This window comes from Candoia aspera, chromosome 2, assembly GCF_035149785.1.
Source record: "Candoia aspera isolate rCanAsp1 chromosome 2, rCanAsp1.hap2, whole genome shotgun sequence".
NCBI lineage: Eukaryota > Metazoa > Chordata > Lepidosauria > Squamata > Boidae > Candoia > Candoia aspera.
This window is the reverse complement of record NC_086154.1, coordinates 169,571,390-169,593,251: the sequence shown is the minus strand read 5'-3', so window position 1 is coordinate 169,593,251 and position 21,862 is coordinate 169,571,390. Positions and strand designations below refer to the sequence as shown.

The window sequence follows — 21,862 nt, the reverse complement described above, 5'->3', positions numbered from 1 at the left end:
CCCAAAGAGTCTTAGACCATGCATTGTTCACAGAAATGTATCAGCTAAAGCATTTTGACAGTTATGCCTATACATCACAATGCTCATAAGCCAATTGCAGCCTTCATGGAAATCTTAAATATATATTATTTGCAGAGTGTTCCCATTTCTATATGGCAATATGTTTGACCATGCAGGTCCATCAGTACTGGGGTTGGAAAAATACCTTTATTATATTCTAGCATGCCATATTTTCTAGGATTCAGAGGTACATGATTGAATTGGTACTTAGGGCTTATCCACATTGCCCAGTTACCTTGTCACCAGTATGGGCATGGCAACCATTTCTGGATGGCAAAACAGACAACATTGCCCTCTATTAATCCCCCACTCACCATTAAAGTTACCTAAGCATGCATTTTTATGCTTTACTACCAAAGTATACTTTTTCAAGTTATGTATTCTGGTCTGTTTCAGACATCATCCTTCAATTTGTTCTAGGCTAACCTACCAGTTCAATAGTTACACCCAGAGATAGGAATGCCCCTTCAGCAGGTCAATGCTTCCCATTGTCTCAAATACTTTTTAGAGTTATGTTTACCATGACTACTGTAATAGCATGATGGTTACAGCATTTGCAATGTTATTGGTTAGGAAACTAATAACAACAGGAAGAACAACCAGCCTTAGAACTGGCAATGAAGATATCAGTGGATAGCTTCTGCCTCTTAGGATCAACCAGCAACAGTAAAGGATCAAGCATTCAAGAAATACACCACAAACTAGCACTTGGTAGAGCAGCCATGAAGGCCTTGGAAAAGATATTCAAATGCTGTGATACGTCTATACCTACAAAGATCAGACTCATGCAAGCCATGTTATTCCCTGTGACATTCTATGGAAGTGGAAGTTGGACTTTGAAGAAGCAGATTAGGAAGAGTGTTGACACCTTTGAACTTTGGTGTGAGAGAAGACTCCTGAGAATACTATGGACAACCAAGAAAACAAACCAATGGATCATCAAACAGTTCTACCCAGGGTTCTCTCTTGAGGCACAAATGACTAGGCTCATATTATCCTACCTTGGACAGATTATGTGAAGACCTAGCTCTCTAGAAAAGGCTGTAATGCTGGGAATGGTGGAAGGAAAGAGAAGAAGAGGACACCCAGCAGCAAGGTGGATAGACTTAGTTACAGTGGTGATGAATGCACCATTGAAAGACCTGAAAGACCAGGTTAGGTATAGATCATCATGGAGAAAATCTATGTGATCACTAGGAGTTGAAAACAAGTTGATGGCACACAATCAATCAATCAATGTTTTTGGTTATTTGGGCTGTTTGAGAGATGCAGCTGAAATCTTTCTAGCTTGAATGAAGTAAAATAATAACATAGTGCATCCCTGGACTTTTTCATTAAAAAAGAAGCACAGGGAAAAGTAGGAATCTTAGGAAAAGAAAATATTTAAAACACACACATTTCTTCCAATTTTGAAATTAGCAACTTTCTACAATATTTACAAGTGTTGTAATCATTGTGCTATTACAACATTTTTGGTAAGGGTAGATCTAAAGATATTAGAAGTGTTAGAAACCAACAGGGCAGAGGGCAGAAAGATTTTTTTTTTTTTTAAAAACTGCTACATGTAAAAGCTTATATGGCCAGGAAGATGCACTCACAGGAAAAAGGGGATTGGGAATTGTCCCTGGAAAAGAAACGTGGGACAACACAACACCAGGGGAATTTTCCAGCAGGAAGACATGTTATCCTACTGTCTGGACTGAACACCTTGCAAACCATTCCCAAAATGCTTCAGTCCAAACAGGATTTTCTTAAATCAGTTTAAAGTCAAGCTGCCATGACCACACAGCAGGAGCAACTTAAACACAAACTGTGCATATGCCTACGTTTCCAATATAACATTTGTCGCTAAGTTTAATTGTCTGAGAGAGAAAATTATGGGTTTGTTGTTGCTATTGTTCTTCAGAAAGCAAGAAACATAGCAAAGTGGGTTCCAAACTTCTGTTCTAAATCTAAAGTGAGCCAGTTCTAAATTGTACTGAAGTTCATGAGCTTGTATTATGTAGACAGCTTCTTGAAATGAAACTGACTAAAGCGAGGGATTTGTAAAATTGGCTCTCAAAGTATTTACAGGCCTCTTGTCTCAGTGGTTATAATATATCTTACCTGACATTCCCCTTTGAGCCCATCACAATGACTGTTTTTAATATATTAAAAACTTTAATATTTTTACTAAACTTTCCACATCTCTAATATACCTTACCTTTCTTTTTCATTTTATAGTTTATTTGATATTGCATCTTCTGTCACCATCCAACTAGATTTCTTCATTTAAAACTCATTAAAAGGTAGAATGTCAGTCTGCTAGTTTATGGTATAATCCTTCCAATGGACACGTTGAACTTTAATTATAAGATAGGTCACTATTTAGTGGCTCAATTTTGATCCAGTCCTCATGTGTTACTTAGGACTTAGTCACAGGTGCCCTTTCATCTAGAGTGCCCCAGGAAGTAATTAGTTCTGTTGTCAATAAATTGCCTTTCTTAACAGATTAAAGTCACAGCAGAACATAGTTATTTTGGGGGCAATTGAATTCACCTATTATTACTTCCCAGTGTAGATTTTTTAAAAATCTCTCTCATTGCTGTCATCACAGGGAATTTTTATTGTTCTCCTGATCTTAAGGTTCACTGTTAAATATTGATCTAATGACTCAGCGTCTGTATGCCTAATTTTTTTTTACGCATAGACCATTCTATCCAGAAATTTTATTTCAAAGAAACAATGGAATCTTTAACCTTTGCCCTGTGCTACAATATTCTTTCAGGAACTATCATTCTGTGCTAATTTCTTTATTAGCTAGACCATTTCTTTTTATAGTTCCTTTATTTCCAGCCCAGGGAATGCAAGGGAGATTTACTTTGTGCCATAGGGCCAAGGTTGCCAAAAACTCTGGAACTGCATTCCTCTCCTCCTTCACTGTGGCCCCACCTAGCCCCAAAAATCTCTCCTAAGGACTCGAACTTCAGGCTTCATGCAAGTTTATAGAAATGGTCTATAGGACCATTTTTTTCCCAGGCTTCAGTGCCAATCTGCAAAAAGATGCCATTGCTTTAAGATTCACACTAAAGTTGCACCACTTTCATTACTTGGTTTTTTTAAAGCACCAGCATCTTTTTTTTTCAGGTGTGCAAAGTAGGAAGCAGAGCCTCAGACAAGACTAGTATGCAAACAAGGAGCAGTTTGGGAAAAAAGCAGCAGATTAAATCCTCCCTCTCTGTAATGCATATGGTCTCTCCACCATTCTCTCTCACACATAAATACACAGAGAATTTGGCTAGATTCCTTTACTCTGTAGTACTTAATCTTCTGTTTCACCAATACAGCTTCTAGTTTGTAATAAAATGTTTATGTAACCACTCTGGGTCCTTGAAGGTTCTGCTGTTACCTAGATTCTGCATGCAGAGCTGTCAAGAAACGAAAGAGTTGTGAATTGAAGCATGCCTGCATAAAGCCTGACCCTCATAAGCCTGAAAAAAAGACAAGGCTGCTTTAATGAAAAACAGAGCAGTGCTGGGCTCCCATGACCCTGAAACACTCCTCCTGAGTCATTTTCAAAGTAGGCTCTGCCCTAATGAATACACATAATATACATAATAATGAATAGAAAGCCAGTTTGGTGTAGTGGTTAAGGCATCAGGCTAGAAGCCAGGAGACTATGAGTTCTAGCCCCTAGAAGACTGAGTTTCAACCATGCTTTGGCCAAACACATTTTTATCAGCCCTTGCGTTACAAGGTGTAACTTTTCCTGTGTCAGTAGTCCATCATCTAGTTACTTTAGACTATAGTCCAGAAACCAAATCTCTCCTGTCAATCATTTGCACAGCTCGTCATTTACTTTCAGTACTACCCTTCTTCCTTTGTTCAGTCCTCTACTATGGACTGGAAGGATATACAAAAATTCCATCTGAGATCCCAGGGTGATTTTCAAACTTAGTTGCGACATAGTTGTAGCTGTTCTTTACAATATCAGTTGTCCTTATCTCTATCAGCAGGAAGGAATAATTGTCAGTGGAAGTTGTTCTGCCACTTCCTTGTTCCTTGATCTTGGCAAACAGCATACTTCAAAAGTCAATGGATGCCATTGATTTGTTTGCTACAATTCCTAATAACATGGTTCTTCTCTTTTTCTTCTAACAGCCTCTCTCTTTTTGGTTGAATGAAGATTTTTTTCACATTTGAAAGCTTGCAAATTATACCGTAAAGTCGCTAAACTAATATAGATACTGTCTCTATATCTGTAGCTGTAGCTGTAGCTATATCTCTTTCAAAAACTTTTTCTACAGGATGGTACTTATTCCTTTGTAAATGTATTATGCCTCAGGCAAACAAAGGTAATTCCATTTAGGCCTGTAATCATCATGCTGTTAAGATTTCCAGGGTTATTTTGGGGATAAAATGGAAAGAAATGCCTTCCATGTGCGCTACCTGGAGCTCTCAAAGGAAAGATGGAATATAATTGTGATGCTACCTGTGTAGATGTAAAGATAAGTGAGTTTAAAATATGAAGCTGCATCAGGATGGCAACAGGAGGATTTTCCTTGTTCTAAATTATTGCTGCTGTTGTTGTTGTTGTTGTTGTAGTTTTAAAAGATCCAAATGTAATAGTAGTTCTAAAGTATGGAATGGCAGTAAGAAGGAGAGAAGACACTGTTATCTGTATGATTCACACTTGTGGTATTAGAGACAACCATATGAAAGGGCTGGTCCAAATCCTCTTGCTATCTGAGGCAAAGCAGCAGCTGGTGCTCAGTAATGGTAGACAACATTCCAGACTAGACAAATTATTTTGAAACAAAACAACCAAAATCTCAGAAGCATTCTATCCTGAAGCGGGGGAAAGCCCACAACCCTAATCAAGAAAAAATAAATAACTTTTGCTCTTTCATGAAACCCCAAAGCAAATAGCCAAATCTGGGGCTATTCCACTCTGCCTAATTATAGTGATGCTGTCAGGGCAGATTTCTGGGGTCTGGATAGGAAGTAGGAAAAGTAGGGACGGTTTGCTTCCTTCTGAAACAACTCATAATTGCCATCAAAAGGGGCCTCCCTTAAGACCATGATCTCCAGGACCTGAAATTACTTAGTGCACTACTGAATGTAATGTAGCAAAGATGAGGAAAAGTGAAGGTTGAATTCAGTGCCATACCTTCATAGCCTATGACCCACCCAGCTTAAAGCTGCTACGTATGTATCGTGGCTACCAGGATGTGACTATCCATGGTTTTGCAATCCTGGCACTGTCTAGAACCAGGAGGTTTATTAAGCTATACATGTGCTACAATAAATGGCTCTCAGTCTGTTCCCACTGAGCAGTTTTGCTCCTGTCAGGAGTGCCACAACCCATTCTGTGTCACTTTTATTATCTGAGTTGTAATTTTGCCACCAGTTATATGAAAGGATTCTCAATGTAGCAGTTTTCCCTCAAGGGCAGCAAAAACTCCATGCTGAGTATGCTGTTGCTCTTCTGAGGGGGAGACAACAACACTTAAATATCACACAGAACTGGAATACTATATGAAGAGAGTTTATGAGCCTCTTTTTTCTAGTCTTTAACATGACAGACCCTATTCGGAGTGACAAATAGATTATTGGAAAATGCATCTGCACTTTTATCTATTAAGTACAGTGAAAAGGAACCGTAAATCTAGCACTGCACAGCTCTTGGAGAAGGTATCTACTACCCAACAGTATAGATCAACATTATACAGATTGTGATATTTTGGCATCATCCAAATGTCCTGGTAGAAATAGCTGTTTATTAAAAGAACAGTTGTATGGAACTAAGTGCTTTGCAAATCATAGCAATTAGCTATTAGAAACCCAAATCTTTTTAAAGACTTAGTATTAATGGAAAACTGAAGCATATTTTAGAGTAGAAAACTGCCATATGATTTGTGGTCACCTCAGGATCTTTTGGCAGCTATATTAAAACCAGTCATCACTGTGTATTTTCCAGCCCAGGTGCCTTGAGTTCAGTGGCTGGATCTAAGGTTTTTAATTGGAGCAAGCCATGGTTGTTAAGTATTATGAATGAGAAAAGCAAAACCTGGAGAATGGCAAGCAGAAATGAAGAACAGGTTCTTAATATGTACAGTAAAATTTAGAGACCAATTTAGAGGCTTCCTACTACCTAATCATTTCAGAGACTGGTATTCCAAGCTCTTCTTCCTTTCCAAGCTTTGAGGTCATCCCATAAAACTATGATTCTTTTTAGAGACAATGTATTTATAGTTACTATGTTTGAGCTGCCCATTAAACCACAGATACAGTAGGTCGGTAAGCAGGTAGATAGGCAGACAGATAGATTTCTCTGTGTACCAGTTTCTCTTCCAAAGAATAGAGTTAGTAATTGCATTTCATAAAAACAACCACCCTTAGGAATAATTCTTAGATCTACTACAAAATAGCAGGAAAAAAAATATTCTCTGCACTTGAGCCTCTATGCCAAATTACATAAAGGCTACTTTATATATGTGAGGGAGACCGCTTGCCTCCTACTTAAACATCTCTCCCTTGTTCATCTCCTTCCTTTTAGTAAATTCTTTTTTTTTCCCCAATACCACGGAGCAGATATATGCTAGTATAAAGCTATGGAAAGTGGGGCCACTATGTTGCTGATGCCATTCTATATGGGAAAGTATGAAAATAAGTAGAATGTAAAATCCTTGAAATGAAGGAATCACAAGACCCGAAATTGAAGTTGTCACAATGAATATTTCCTAGTCTTTCCCGTGCTTGCTTGCTTTTTATTTCCTTCCCCTGAAAATATTTTTTTCAATTTGACACAAAATAAATTCAGCTCTTTTGGATCATCCTCCATTGGTGACCATGGTCCAAGATTGGGTTATAAAAGGCAGGTCAAATAAGTAGCCTAGTTAAAAGATGAATAGCCCTTTCTTAACTCCTTTGGCATCAATCCCAGAGGGGTTGAATGGAGCAGAGCATTTTCTGTTTGTTAAACTTTCTTCTTCTTCTTTCACCATGACTAGAATGAAGAAGAGGTAGAGAGGGGGAAAAAAAGAATTATGATGATATGGAATGAACTTCTTCTGAAACCCATGAAAGGAAGCATTTACTGTAGACAAGCAGTATAAATTGTTTTACTGCTGTATCATGTGTGAGCCTCTTCCCTGAAAATCATGCATTCTTGCTCTGATATCTTAAATCATACTGCTAGTCCCATATAAATAATCATAAATGTTTTAAAAAATGTTTTATTCCACCAGCAATAATACTTTTGTCTGGAACTTTGGTTGCAATGCAGTCCATTAAACATACTCTGATTTGGCACACTCACACCCTCTTACAATGTCAACACAAAATGAGATATGGAGTCAGTCCAAACTGGTGGATGACCTATTCTGGAAGCTTCACATGGCTGTGCAAGAATTCAAAACCAAGATGCTAAATGCTCAAGCAGAAATCCCCCAGCACTATATTCTTTCATTCTCTTGCCATGTAAGAGTGGAAGTATTGCCAAGTAGCTTGTTCACCAACATGCTACAGTCAATGACGTCTCAATCACTAAGAGGTGCAAAAAAACCTCTCAGTATATCTTTCTCCTGAAATAGGTCATCTTCAGAACAACAAGGCAGTTTCTACTTGCAAACAATGTCTGAAACTTGGTTGCGGTTGATTTAAACATGGAATCATCTAGCAAATGTTACATTTACTTCCTGTATAGCATAGTTCTATACAAATAAATTTGCTTATCCTAAAAAAAACTGGGACCCAGAGACCTTGCTCATGGTCAGTCATGTCTTAGCCACTTCCTGTTCAGTTTACTGCAACATTCTGTACCTGAGCTGACCATGAAAACCATTTGGAAGCTGCGATTGGTCCAAAATGCAGTGGTGCACACAGTTTTGGGTACCCCATGGTTCACCCGAGTTATACAACTGCTGTGTGAGCTGCACTGTCTCCCGGTTGCTTTCCAGGTGCAATTCAAAGTTCTTATTATCAACTTTGAAGCTCCACATGGCAGGACCACCTCTCCCTGAGGATATCAGACCATCCTACTAGGTTAGATAGGGTGGGTACACTCCAGGTCCCCTCCCTTAAACATTGTCAACTGATGGGACCTTGGAGGCACGCCTTCTCACCTGACTGGATGGCCACCCCAGTCCTTTGGAATAGCCTCCCACCTGAGATCTGAGGGATCCCTCCCTTCTAGCCTTCCAGAAGGCTGTGAAGACCTGGCTTTTCCCCCAGGCACTAGGCTAGATGGGGGCTGAGCTGGGAGGCTGTATGGTCTGGCACCTGGAAGAAGGGTATTTTTGGTTGTTATCTCTGTTTTTGTTGATTGCTCTGAGCCACCTAGAATCATGATATGAGGTGCATGGCCATACAAGTCCTGTAAACAAAATAAAAATAAATAAATAATGTCATTTGCCCTTTTTGTGTAGCTTCCATATAGATAATAGTATCTCTATTCCCCACAAACATGTTGTACTTTAAGGATGTGATCACTGAGGTAAATTGCATTCACTTAATAGTCTGAAGAGAATTAAGAAGTGAAATTATTGGTCTTTTTAAATAAAATACACAGTTTGTCACTAAAATCTAACAAGACTAATTCTAACAAAAGATCTATTCACCTTCACTGAGGGAATTAAAACAAAAAACAAAAACCACCACAACCATCACCAGTTATATCACTCTTAAGTATTCAAAGCCCTTCACATAAATGATCTTGGCGAACTTTGCAGATGCTCAGTGAGTTAGCTTTAATAAACAGACAGGGCTGCAACTAGGGGGGAGCAAGCGGGGCATGTGCCCTGGGCACCGTGCTGGGGAGGCGCCAAAATGAGCACTGGGGGGGTGCCAAAATGAGTGCTGGGGGGGCACCAAAATGGGTGCAGAGACCCTAGTTGCAGGCCTGTACACAGAGCATGTGTTGCTAGGAGAAAACTAATGCGTTTTAGCCAGGTGCAGTGCCCTCATTGTACTAAAGTGTAAACTGACGTTTGAATGAAATATGGTAGATGTCTAGCTCCTCCCCATAAAGCCAATAGAAGGTAATCGAACGTGACTGACATGCCGCCAGTCCTAACCCTACAAGAAGACAAGCTGTGGCATTCTTCAAGGGGACTCTGCTTCTGTCTTAAAGGCAGTTCTCCTGGACTTATGTTGGTGTGCACAAAGCCTGCCATAATGAGCTTGGACACATTCTGTTAGGGTCCAGACTGGGGACACAGGCTCCAGCAAGCCTCTCCTTTGTAAGAATTTTTTTCTATATGGAAGAGTAAAATTTAAAAACTAAGGAAAATATAAGTGTTAATGTTTTTTTAAAAGGGCAGAATTATGTAGAAATAGAACAAGACGCACTTAAGAAGGAACACATCCAATTTTTCCCTATTATTACCACTACTGCTACTGGGGAAACAAGTTTGTTCCACTGCTTCTACATCCACTTTTTAGAAAATTTTCTCTGTTAAAAATCTTTTCCAGAAAATAGTTTTCTCATTTTATGGCAGGGAACCTAAGAGGTTTATGTGATTGCTCAACCATTGCCATGCATACAGCACTAATCTTTTTTTTCTTTTTTCCCCTTCTCTTCTCCTGCTTTATGTAACTTTTACCTAGGTTTTAGATGGGCTTCTGAGGTAGCTGCACAAAAATATGCACCAGATCCTTACCACCCTTGACAATGTTACTGACCATATACAACAGAACATATATTTGATCATCTGTACATTTTAATTCAAGAAAAAAAAAATCCCTGAATACCTATTTATGTGCCAGGTTTTGACTGTGGTTTATGATTTTATGGTTTTTATAGTTCAGGGTTTTTTTTATTGTTGTTGTGAGCTGCCCAGACTTGTGTTTTAAGATGGGCAAACATACAGATCTTTTAAATAAAACAAATATCTACAGCTGATTAAGAAAAGGAGTTCTAAACCTTTGTTTATGAAAAGCATGTCATCCAGCAGGATGTAGCCATTTAACTAAGCATGGTTGGACTTGGTTAGTATTTAGATAGAACACTATCAGGAAATTCCAGACAGATAGATTAGTCTGGAAATTGAAAACACATCCCAGAAGCAAGAAATTGTTTATTTACTTCCTTAACCTTACCTTTATTCTGGCATACTCCTTAAGGACTCCTTCTGACATACCAAGAACAATACCAACTTCACTACTGTTGTCAAGAAAACTACAGGATTTGCCTATGAAGTCACTAAGAGTCGAGCCCAGTTTAAGGGGAGCTTCACATTCACATTTTGCATACCTACATTTTAAAGTGTTTTAGTGCAGGAATGTGCTGGGATTCTGATTGTGCTACAGATTCACATCATTCACTTATTTTATAACCAGCCTACAAACTTTAGCATAGCATGCAGTAGGGACAGTGAGTTAAGGAAGGGGATATTTTTCAAATATTGCTCATCATTCTGGCAACTATGGCAAAAGAATAAACAAATCTGTTTGTAATGCTTTATTTCATATTGTTTAGAATTGTCTGGTATCATATCAGTCCCACTGAATGGATATCCCTGAATGTCTCATTTCTGCTAGGTTGTACAGCACATTTCTTAGCATGGCTAATACAAAGTGACTTGCCAACCAAGGGCAGTCAGCGTTGCCTATGGTTTTGTCAATCTGTCCCCTGTGCCTTAGTGGAGAGGCAAGCAAAGGTGTCAATTTCAGTGCCACTTTGTCCTCTCAAAGTGATAGCGACCAAGCTGAAGTCAGCACAGCAGAGCAGAGAAAATGCATCTGCAGGTAATTAGTAACAATCAGGGTCTGCTGAGGAAATGCTGACTATAGCAGTAATAAGCTGGGCACATGTCATTGGCTTGCAAATGGAGAGCATGCTTATGAACCGTGGCAGCAGGCAGTAAGAGCTAGGATTTTTTTAACTTAATATTTAATGTGGCATAAAAACGATGGAGAGAAATCAACTAGTTTTCTAATCAGATGTTCAGCCATTGGTCCATAACCACAAGCAAGTTGGTGAATGAGGCAGGATAGAAAAGTGTCATCAAAATTTCCTTTCACCATAATTTAGGTCTAGTTTTATGGACCTGCTGATGTGAATGCCAATGTCTAAACAGTACTTTTTTCATTCAAATGATATTGCTGCAGATCAGATCTGCAAATCTGCTAGGAAATGCAAAGCCCAGACTGACCCCACAGCTGCACCGAGGATCTTTTACGTACATTATTATTTCTCAGTGCTGCTTTCCTACTCCAGCCAAGGCTTGGAAACAAGAACAATGAAACACTGTGGCCATAATTCTCTTATCTGCATGGTTCTCAGCCTATTTTGCATTGATTAAACTATTTTATGAGTTGGCTTAAGAACTCAAGACTCACAATACGAACTAGACGTAGGTCAGTTTGTGAATGGAAGCCAAGCTCTGTCCCTAGACATTCTCATAAAAACTGCTGAAGCTTGAACTGCAGATCTCAGCCCTATCAAAAGAACCAGATTAGTTTTCTTGGCCACAATAAAACCCATTTCTCAAACTCTCTTCATCCCAGAATATGGGGGCTTTTAAGCATTTCACACATTAATATCCTGCTGGGTGTTGAATTGTGGAGCACTAAGGAATTGAGTGGTTTTATTTTCATGAAACAGAACTATTTCCTCCATTTGGTCAATGACTTCTGCTGCTATTTACAATTCATTTGTAATCATTTTTTTTAAATGCATAACACTACATTTGATTTTCCCACACACAATGAAGACGTCCTAACATATATGTTATGATGTTGAAAGATACACTATTCATGATAGTCAAGCTATATAAAAAGTTCCACATTTAATGAGGAAATAGCAATTTTCAGATTTTCAGCAGGAGCTTTTTGTTATTGTAATAGTTACACAAGACGATTGGTTAACCAATCTCATCTGGTCTATTCTATTCTGTTTTGTTCTATAATCCCCATGGTATTCTATTGTATTTTTAATGTACAAATAAGATATCTAAAACAGAACTAAGGCTGTACTCATGCTTAAGGTTACGTTTACACTTAAGAACATTAAAAATGCCCTGCAGAATTAAATTCTTGTCCAGCTAAACTAGTAACATTTCCAGCAACTTGCAGACTAAAGATGGTCTACTGGAGACTGTCTGGTAGTTTATATTTTGCTCATCTCATATTGGTGGTGTGACTTCAGAGGCACCGACTCTTCAGCATCTCACAGCTACTGACCACAGAGGGCAGAATGAAGGATTGTCTGTCTGTTTATCACTCTGCATACTCATATCTATGAGTCTGCTAATCTTAGATCACTTCCTTGTCTTTGTTCCCAATTACAAACAGACCACTTTCTGTCTTAATCTTTTCCTGGTGGGATGTAGCAAGTTAGGTGCTGAGCTTTGCCTTTCCTTCTCATGTATTTCCTTAATTATATATTACAAATTTTCTTTCTGTTATAGATATAAAACCTGCTTTGCTAATCATTGCTCAGGTTAGATTCCTGCTCTCAGGAATGCTCATATGCAGATACAAACACTTTTCCTCCAGCATAAAGGTTATTATTCAGATATACAAACATAACATTCAGATTTGTTCTAGAAGCATGCTATATGCTTAGGAGAAAAGGCCCCAACCATCGTGATTAATTTGCCCCTGCTGCAGGTTTTTAAATGGGATTGGGATGGATAATTAAGTCTATTCCTATACTAAGCAGAGGGTTCGACTAGATGACTTGTAAATTCTCCTCTTACATTAGTTGATTCTATTTTTCTGACTAATTACAAAACCTTTCTCTTTTTTTCTTCTAAAGAAAAAGAACATTGAGAAATTGAGAGCTGGTATGGTATGGTGATAGACTGGGAATTCCCCACTTCAAAGTCCATGTCAGTCATGAACTTAAGTTCACTAAATCAACATATGTCACTGTCTCAGATCTAGATGAAGATCATCATTTCTATAAAATGATTAAAAGTGAAAAAGCTCTGTTCTCCTTTGTATCCTATTTTACCTTCACTTTGCTCTTTAATCAGAAGATGGATTACAAGTAGTCAGACCAATTTATCAGTTCTTTAACACCAGTAGATGAAATGATCTTAGGCAAGCTACTATGTGTTGAGACTAATACTGCACCAACCCTCTTTAGTCCTTTAACCCTATTCAAATTTTCCTGGGAGTTACAACAAAATAAACATGAATAGGATGAAATATAAACCAATAATAATAAATTTAAAAAACAGTTATTTAAGTGTATTATGATAATCTTAAATAATTATTGTTCCATTAGCTTTCCAAGCTGAACATTCTCCATCTGAATGGAAAGTTTTTATGTCACTAATATCGTAATGGAGATGGAAAGTGTGTTTGTGTATGTGTGGGGGTGTATACATGTGTGCACATTTGTATGTGCTATGGGAGGTAAAGACTCATTTTCAACTCACCAGACTTATGTACGTGCTAAATACATCATATGCAAATGAGCTTTGACATTTTTTTATTTCCCTCTGGAAGAGGTGGCAACCTTAATTTACATGCCATTTTGATGGGTTTTTCTAAATTATATATGGTATTTTTAAGGTGTACTTAAAAAAAAATAATGCAGCATATTGAATATTAATTTGAATTAATATTATGCAGTGTAATTATGATTTTCACTGATGTTGCCTATAAAATTCTGAGCTTGGTTACATTAAGACAAAAATACTTTTTCAGTATTATTTATTAGTATTATAACAGCTATGTCTTATTCCATGTAAAAGCATATATGGGTGATTACATGCCCAAGATAAACTGATATGTTCATAAATTAAAATAAGTTTGGGTATTTTGATGAAAAATTGCCTGTGACTTACAAGGAAGTACACAATGTTAATGAAGCATAGGTTATTATCTGGAGAATCAAATTTTGATGTCATACTAATGCTAAACATTCTCTTTTCTCTTATTTGAAGCAGGAGATGGGGTGATATAGTATTGCTAAAATCCAGGACTTATTACTTTTCTTCGTTCTACCTCAGGAAGTTAAAAATGAGAATTATAAAGGATCTGAGAGACAGCAAAATATATGAAATCAGAAATCTATTGTTAAGAGCAGCTGAGTCATGGAATGATGAATGCATGCTCTGAAGGGGAAAAAAATCCCTAAATAAAAAGAGAGAGAATTGGTCTGCTTGACCCCTAGCTGATTAGAGCATTAGTGAGCAACCTAGTGTGCTCCAGATGTTTTGGACGATAATAATAGACGACTGGCCATTTTGAGGCTTATAAAAGTTGTGGCCCCAAACCTCTAATGACATTAAGTCACGTCCCTTTGACTTACAGTATCCAAATGAACATTGGAAAGGTTGCACCCCATGAGCCTTTTTTTTTTTTGCTTCAGAATCTATAGTTCATCCTGCAATGAATTAAAACTTTAGATTAAGGACTCATGGACAGCCCTGGTTCTGAGGTATTCAATCCTAAACAGCATCACAGAAAGGGTTCAGGTGGGGGAAAGAAGGATGTCCTCCAGAAACCCTAAATGTCACACTGATAGCATTCTGAAGTATTAAATCATCATTTTTAAGATGTATTCCAAATCTGTGACAAGATACTCACAGCCTAAGCTACTCAGGAACACCATAATACTAGAAACCTCCTAAACACTTAGTAGGTGACTACAAACATTTAGTAAAATAGCTTGCCAGATCATATATGAAAACCATTTCAACTGTTAAAAAATTAATCTTGTATTTGCTTTCCAGATTATCAACTAATATATAAAACAAGTGTGCAAGCATGGAATCATCTACAGTACTAGAAGGACTGTAACTTGAATATCCTGCAGAGATCTTCGGTTTTCTCAGTTTAGAAAACCTTAGGACAGAGTCCTATTAACTTTACACTGTGTTGCTTTATAAAGCACCACTGATCACATTGTATATATTTATTAGAAGGCTTTTGCAAAATATTTTTTCATGAAAGACACTCATTTTTCTTCTACAACTCCTATTATATAACTTTCTCCTTTTATCTCTTTTGCTTCCTGCTTTCATTCCCCCAGTTAATATCTGTCTTCTTGTATATACATAACATTCCATCTTCCAGATGTTTACTCCTCCTGCTTGGCTACCTAGCCTGTCCCAAATTCAAAAAGCACTGCAAACAAGAGCTGAAAATCCTTTGGACCACCCAGCTGCTTCTAACAGGTAGTAGCCTAGGCAGTTACAATGCTGAAACCATCTGATAGTTTATGACAGACAGGGAGTGGAGGTCAACCTTGCCAAGCTCTTCCATCATCAACATCATAGCATGTCTTAGTGAATTATAATATATTATAATAATAATAATAATAATAATAATAATAATAATAATAATAATAATCCAATTTAGGTTTAATATGCCACCTCCAGGAACCTCAAAAATCAATAGAATTTTTGATTGATTAGGACATGACTTGCAATGGTAAAGCTAATCTTAGCAATCTTAAAATACAAGTTAAAACCAAAGAACCAGAAGTGCAACAATAGAAAGGAAGATCATTCTAACAAAACAAAATAAAAAAAAGGTCATGAAATTACTTCTCTGTACCTGCCCTAACCTTCATGAAGAAACAAATTGTATGAGTGGTAAACCCTTGATAACAAACTTTTCATTTCTCTCCTGGAAGGCTGGTGTAATGGGGCTCCTGTGCAAAATCAGTTACAGCACAGAGCACCAGTTAGGTGGATTGTGTGCTTAGATAATGTTTATGATTTCATGGAAATGACTAGCTTTCAGGCAAAGTTGTTCAAGGTGAAATAACACATTAGTTTCAGTACTACTCTAGTTGCTCTGTGCTAATATAGGTTTCACCCAGTTATTAAAGAACTAAACATTAATATTGGTGCAAAATAGAATGAACAAATGTTGACAATAAAATATGCAAAAATGTCACAGAAGAAAAGCCAACAACAAGCTATTGTCAAAGAATAAAAAGGTAGGGTTGAAAGAAAAGCAGTGGTGTAAAGAAAAGAGTTACAGAGTTGGATAGTTCTTGTGTTATATAAATGTATTTCATACATTATATACTGCATCTTATTTGACTATATACATTTGGGCCCTTTTATGTATATCACAATACTTTTGTTCAAAAACTTATGCTTATAAACTGTGAAAGCTTATGATGACTTAAACCTTTTGTTCACTTCTTCTCAATTAATGCTGATCTAACACTAATGTGTCACATCGTATCCACTTGTCTACAATGCACAGAGTTACCACTAGTCCCCTCTTTCACCTATTTAAATTGAACCCCTTCTACCACAAAAGGATTTCAACAATTAACTATTCTTTTAAATATAGCTGCATTCAGATCACAACAAATGCAAACTAAGGACTACATCTCCAAGCCTATTTCTAGCTCATTATCAGACTTGGACAGAAATCCTGTTCCCTTCCCCCCACATTCACCCTTATGGTCATCATTTGTCATGCAGTGAAATAACCTGCATAAAACATAGCTAATTAAATCTTCTTTATCTTCTACTTTAGATCCAAGTATATGACATAAAAGCAAGTCAAATCTTCATTGCTCATGTTGTGTAGAATATTGTACAAATTGGGTGAGAGGCAGAAGGAAAAGACAGAGGTAAATTTTATTCTGTTATGATATCATGTAAGTCATATATTTATATCAGCTGCAAGCCTGAATATTTGAATTGGGGAAAAAACCTTTTAATTAGTTGAGTTCCATTAGCCAGAGTTTATACAAATGGAATTATTGGTTCACTCAATGGGATGTTTTGTGGAACCTGTCAAGAATATCTGTTGTCTCCTTTAAGGTTTAATTGACTGTGGAACTTCTGACCTGTTTGATTCAACAGTTGAAGGATATCTGGGGCATTAAAGCAGCTGGTGTTAAACATAAATTGTTTTTATATGCTGTTATATTTTATTTTATTGAAAATTATCAAAGTTCTCTATCAAAATTTATGGATATAGTACAACAGTTTGGTAAGCTATCGCTATATAAGTTTGGTAAGTGGAATAATTCTAATATCTGTCCTATAGGATCAAAGATATATATGGAAAGGAAAAAGATTGGGATCTTACATATTGTTTGAATTCTTTAAGTATCTTGGCATAATTATGTTTAGGAAGATCTCCAGGTCAGTAAAGGTAAATATTTCAAATTGTTTACCTCACATTATTATTGATATTAACAAATGATTAAATGCTTTTATGGGAAAAAATAAAATATGATTAAATGAGTATTTGATATCTACTTTTAGAGATATCCCTTTGTTAAATCTGTTGGGTATTTTAAAGAGATGAAAACATTCATATTGGACTGACAGATTCCCAGGTTTTCTTTATCAAAATAACAACTTCCTTATAAAGAAGGGAGTTTTGACTTTCAGATTTAGAGCTATATCACTGACATATATTTTGATATATATCTCTTTCTGAAGTTTAAGTGATTCTTCATGGACCCAACTTTATTATTATTTGTTCACCTTGGTATCTTGGCAGGGGGTTGGGTTTATTTTTATTTTCTGTCTCTATATCTACTGCTTAAAACTGCAAGATATATTTGGAATATGTTGAGAAGGAAGCTCAAATTTTAGCTCATAATTGACATCTGGGAGAATCTGGAATTGAGAGTTGTAGGCAAGACAGGGTATTGATACCTTAGATAAACTTATTCTCAATCAATCTTATAAAGCATTTGCAATGTTGCAGGAAGCACTTGAATTAACTAAAACTGATTAATGGAAATATATTCAATTAAAATGCTTTTTGATTAACTGATTAACTGGATGCACTAGTAGCATCTGAAACCTCTAAAGAATTATTATTATTATTATTATTATTGGAGTTTGGAAGATTCTAATCCATGATTAGACAGGATTATTATAACAACTGATATTAGTAAATTGCAAGAAAACTAGAATGAGGACTTGTAATACTTGTTTGTATAAATCAATGGGTTAGAGTTTTAAACAATGGTACATATGACTCTTTTGATCTTAAGATGCTTTTAATTCAGCCAAATATATATATAAATATATATATATATATATATTTAGTGTACTGAACATTTGAGAGGATATTTAGTAAGGGCTGGATGTCAACTTCAAGATATTGGAAGTGTAATATGGTGGAGTGGACTTTTACACACATTTTGAGCCTCTCCCATAAATATTCCATTTTGGATTCATGTAATAAAGCTTCTCAATACAGTATTGAGAAGAGTAAGTAAGATATAAAGATTTTAATGTAATATTGAACTATATACCAGAAATTTGGAACTTAACGATGTATGAAGAACTCTAGATTTACAATGGACTGTAGTTAAAGACACTGCTTTATTTTGTTGGAAACAGTCTGCTACACCAGATGTTAATTCTTGGATTGTTGATCTGTCTTACTTTCTACCTCTCAATTGATTTCATATCAGTTAGAGGAAAAATTACCAATTACCATTTTCTGTGTAGTCACGGTTTAATTTGTTGCTTAAAAACTCAATTCATTTTCTGTTTAAATACATATTCTAATATGTATAACTAATTGATATTATCTATGTATTTTTTCTTTTTGTTTTTTCCTTGATTTTCCCCTAATGCTGCAGCCACTAAGTTCATGCAGCTCCCTGGGAATCACTGATTTAGTTTGCCTGGAATGTCTTCAAGCAATGGCTTCAGAGGAGCTGGCTTAACTCTTCACTCGTTTTTTTCTAAGACTAAAATGTGGATGGAATGAAGCTTCAGACAGCCTCTGTTCAAAGACACCAGTAAAATCTTCATCCCACAGCTCCCTTCCTGGTCAGGAAAGGAAGAATATAGCAATACAGTAGCAGTTCCACAAAAGAACCGCAGTAAGAAGTTACCAATAGCAGTGAGCCTTTTCTTTAGCCAAAGAGTTATATATCTTTGCTTCTGTCTACCTTTCCCATCCAGATAGAATTTTTTCAGGGAGAGGGGAACATTTTTTTCATTCTTTCTGATGGGTCAAACCTGAAAGAAGTCATATGCTTCAGTTTGATGTTGATAGACTTTTTGGAAACTCTGTTTCTTAATAAGGTGTTTTCAAAATTCAGAGGCATAATTTCTGGTGCCTTGATAATTACAGAGGTTTTGCTCTTTAGGGCATGAATTGCTCATCTCTATTGCAATTACGACAGTTATTTTTTGTTACTAAGGTGTATCTCAGAAATTCAAAGCAATTATTCATAGAAATAATAAACAAGTAGAACATCTATATAGGATACAAGCTATTACGATCTCTGTATGCCTTCAATATCATAGGTTTCATTTTATTTTTAAAAGCCTGCATTTCTAACACTCATATCACAAACCTTATATGCTATATTATCACAGGCACTAGGTTTGACATATATTCTTCTTAAATTATCTAGTTTTCTTACCTGTCACAATAGGATATGATTGTGGTCCTGGAACACTGGCACCTATATCTGTTGATGTAGGGCTTGTTAAATTGGCCTTCATATCATCTAATCCACCAGCTAGTGATGTCATGGCTGAATATTCTGTTGACTGAGTTCAAAGAAAAATGAGATAATTTAGTAACGTTTTCCATATATTAGCGCCTAATGTATGATAAAACCAAGCTAAGTGGTTCATTCCTATGTTCGCAGTGATGGCATTGGTGAGGTGATAATGGTGATAATGATGATTTTATATCAGAAGATTGATTTACTGTTCAGATGCAGCATGAAATGAAACAGTTTCACACCATGATGAGATATTATGCCAACATTAGTCCTGCAAGCTTCAGTTATTGTGTTAGCCAACAAAAAATTAGTTCCTAAGTTTATTTGGCGGACAAGTCACCAGCACTTCTTAATGGGAATCACAAGGTAATCTCAAAAACTTTATTTGATTATTTGGGGGTTGGGGGTATCTCTGTATGACTCCTACAGGTTTGAAGGTTCTGACAATTTCTTTCTGTAAAAACCATGAACTATTAAGCATGACAATAGTATTGTTTATTTTGTTTAATAATGAATGCACTAGCAGAAGTTTTTTTAAAAACAGTTTTTAATGCAATGCACCCTCTGTTGGATAGTCTATTACAGAATTGCCATTTAACATGTTCCCAAACAAGGAACATTGTGTGAAACATGAGAAAATTATATTCTTGTGAGACATGAGCACTTTAGTCTTAGAATATGTCCCCATTATAATGCATTAAAATAAAATTGCATTTTGCAATTACAGTGCATCTCACCAGTACATAAAAGTTGATAAATATTCCTTCAAATTAGTCCTTCAAATAAAGAACAGGTAGCAATCTATTGCCAAGTAGCAAATTAATATTAGAACCAGTAAAGAAGTATCAAGCCAACTATATGCATGACTGTAACAATTATCAAGCAAAAGGCAGACTGTCCTGTTTACCTGACCTTTTGGTTAATGGTTTGTGTTGTATTAATTATGTTTGTCTTTGGTTATAGTTATAGTTGTTTGTTGTGATTTGTTGGTTGCAGATATCGCTCTGATTGTTTTTAACTGTTGCTTTGTGTGTGTCTGTATTTAAGCAATGATCTTAAGAATGTGCCACCACTGTATTTTTGTTTTATCTTCTCATGCAGGGCAACAGCATAAAATATTTAAATTAGTATAAAATAGCTCAGAGAAAAAGCTAACAAGCTCCTCCTGTGCATGGTAGCACTGAAATAAGCTGCCTCAGTTTAACATAACGTTGATATGCATTCCTGTGCATGTTTCCTTGGAAATTAAACTCCCTTATTTCACTGGACACTAAAAGAAAAATGGTAGCGCATACCTACTTAGGGGTGTATAGGCAGCGATGCATTGTCACCGCATTTTTAATCCCAAACTGCCCACTCTGTACAGGAGGAAGGATACTGTAGAACAATCCCTTGTTTCATAAATCCATGTTTTATTTTCATAGTGATTTCTTTAAAAAAAATACATTAATGATTTGTAATATTTTAGTTTTTTACTCTGGGTAAGCTGGAACCACCAATGTGCAATTGATACTTTGGTCAGACTGTTTTAATGACCACCTATTACCCACAACACATAAAACAATGCAAAAAATATTCTCATGCTCTGAGCAGTTGTAGGATTTTTTTCTTCAGGAGTGTATTTTTTAAAAATAAATAAATAATAACAAGCCTATCCATTTATTTTTTTAATACGAGCACATGCTTTGCATATAATTTGTAAACTGCATCCTCAGACAAAATACAGCTCTGTGGCAGCTTGAGGTGAAGCCTGATTTCAGGGGATGTGGGCAATTTTGGACAGGTTTTGTTTGTTCCTTTTGTTGTTCTGTCTTATTCACTGAAGGCAAGTCAGATGTCCCAGTTCAAGGACCTTCACAAAATTCTGTCCCCAGTTTGTCTTTCCAGCTCTCCATTGCACTATAAATGCAGCTGTAGCCCAATGGGGGAAATAATCAGAACTTTTTGTGCTTGTGGGTGTAAATACCCTGTTGCAATTCAACTTTTTCAATAGATGGAAAGATCATGGAGGCAGGGCCTCTTGGGCATAAGCAAGCAGCTGGATAAACTGAGAACAGGCAGAGCAGGGGAAGAGAGGTCTCAGTCAAATAAATCTCACAGAAGATTACTGGGATATGATAAAAGTAATTTAAGCAAGCAGGTGTTATGATCAAAATACAAAAAAACAAATTACAGTACAAGATGCTCATGACAGGAAATTGGGAGTCAACGAGGGCAGGGTTTCTCAACCAGGGTTCTGTGGAACCCTAGGGTTCACGAGAGGTCACTAGGGGTTCCCTGGGAGATCACAATTTATTTAAAAAATTATTTCAAATTTGGGCAACTTCACATTAAAGAGGTAAGTTTCAAAGAAGAGGAGACACAGCTAAATCTAGTTTGCACCAACATCATCACTATTAT

At 36.5% G+C, this 21,862-nt stretch overlaps 1 protein-coding gene across 1 annotated transcript in view; it reads right to left on the bottom strand.

The window, feature by feature from the left end:
* Nucleotides 1-21,862, bottom strand: part of PAX5 (paired box 5) — a 257,700-nt gene that overhangs the window by 102,478 nt on the left and 133,360 nt on the right. The window contains exon 7 of the mRNA XM_063294844.1: nt 19,376-19,505. Within this exon, the coding sequence (XP_063150914.1) occupies nt 19,376-19,505 (130 nt within the window). The remainder of the gene's footprint in view (nt 1-19,375; nt 19,506-21,862) is intronic.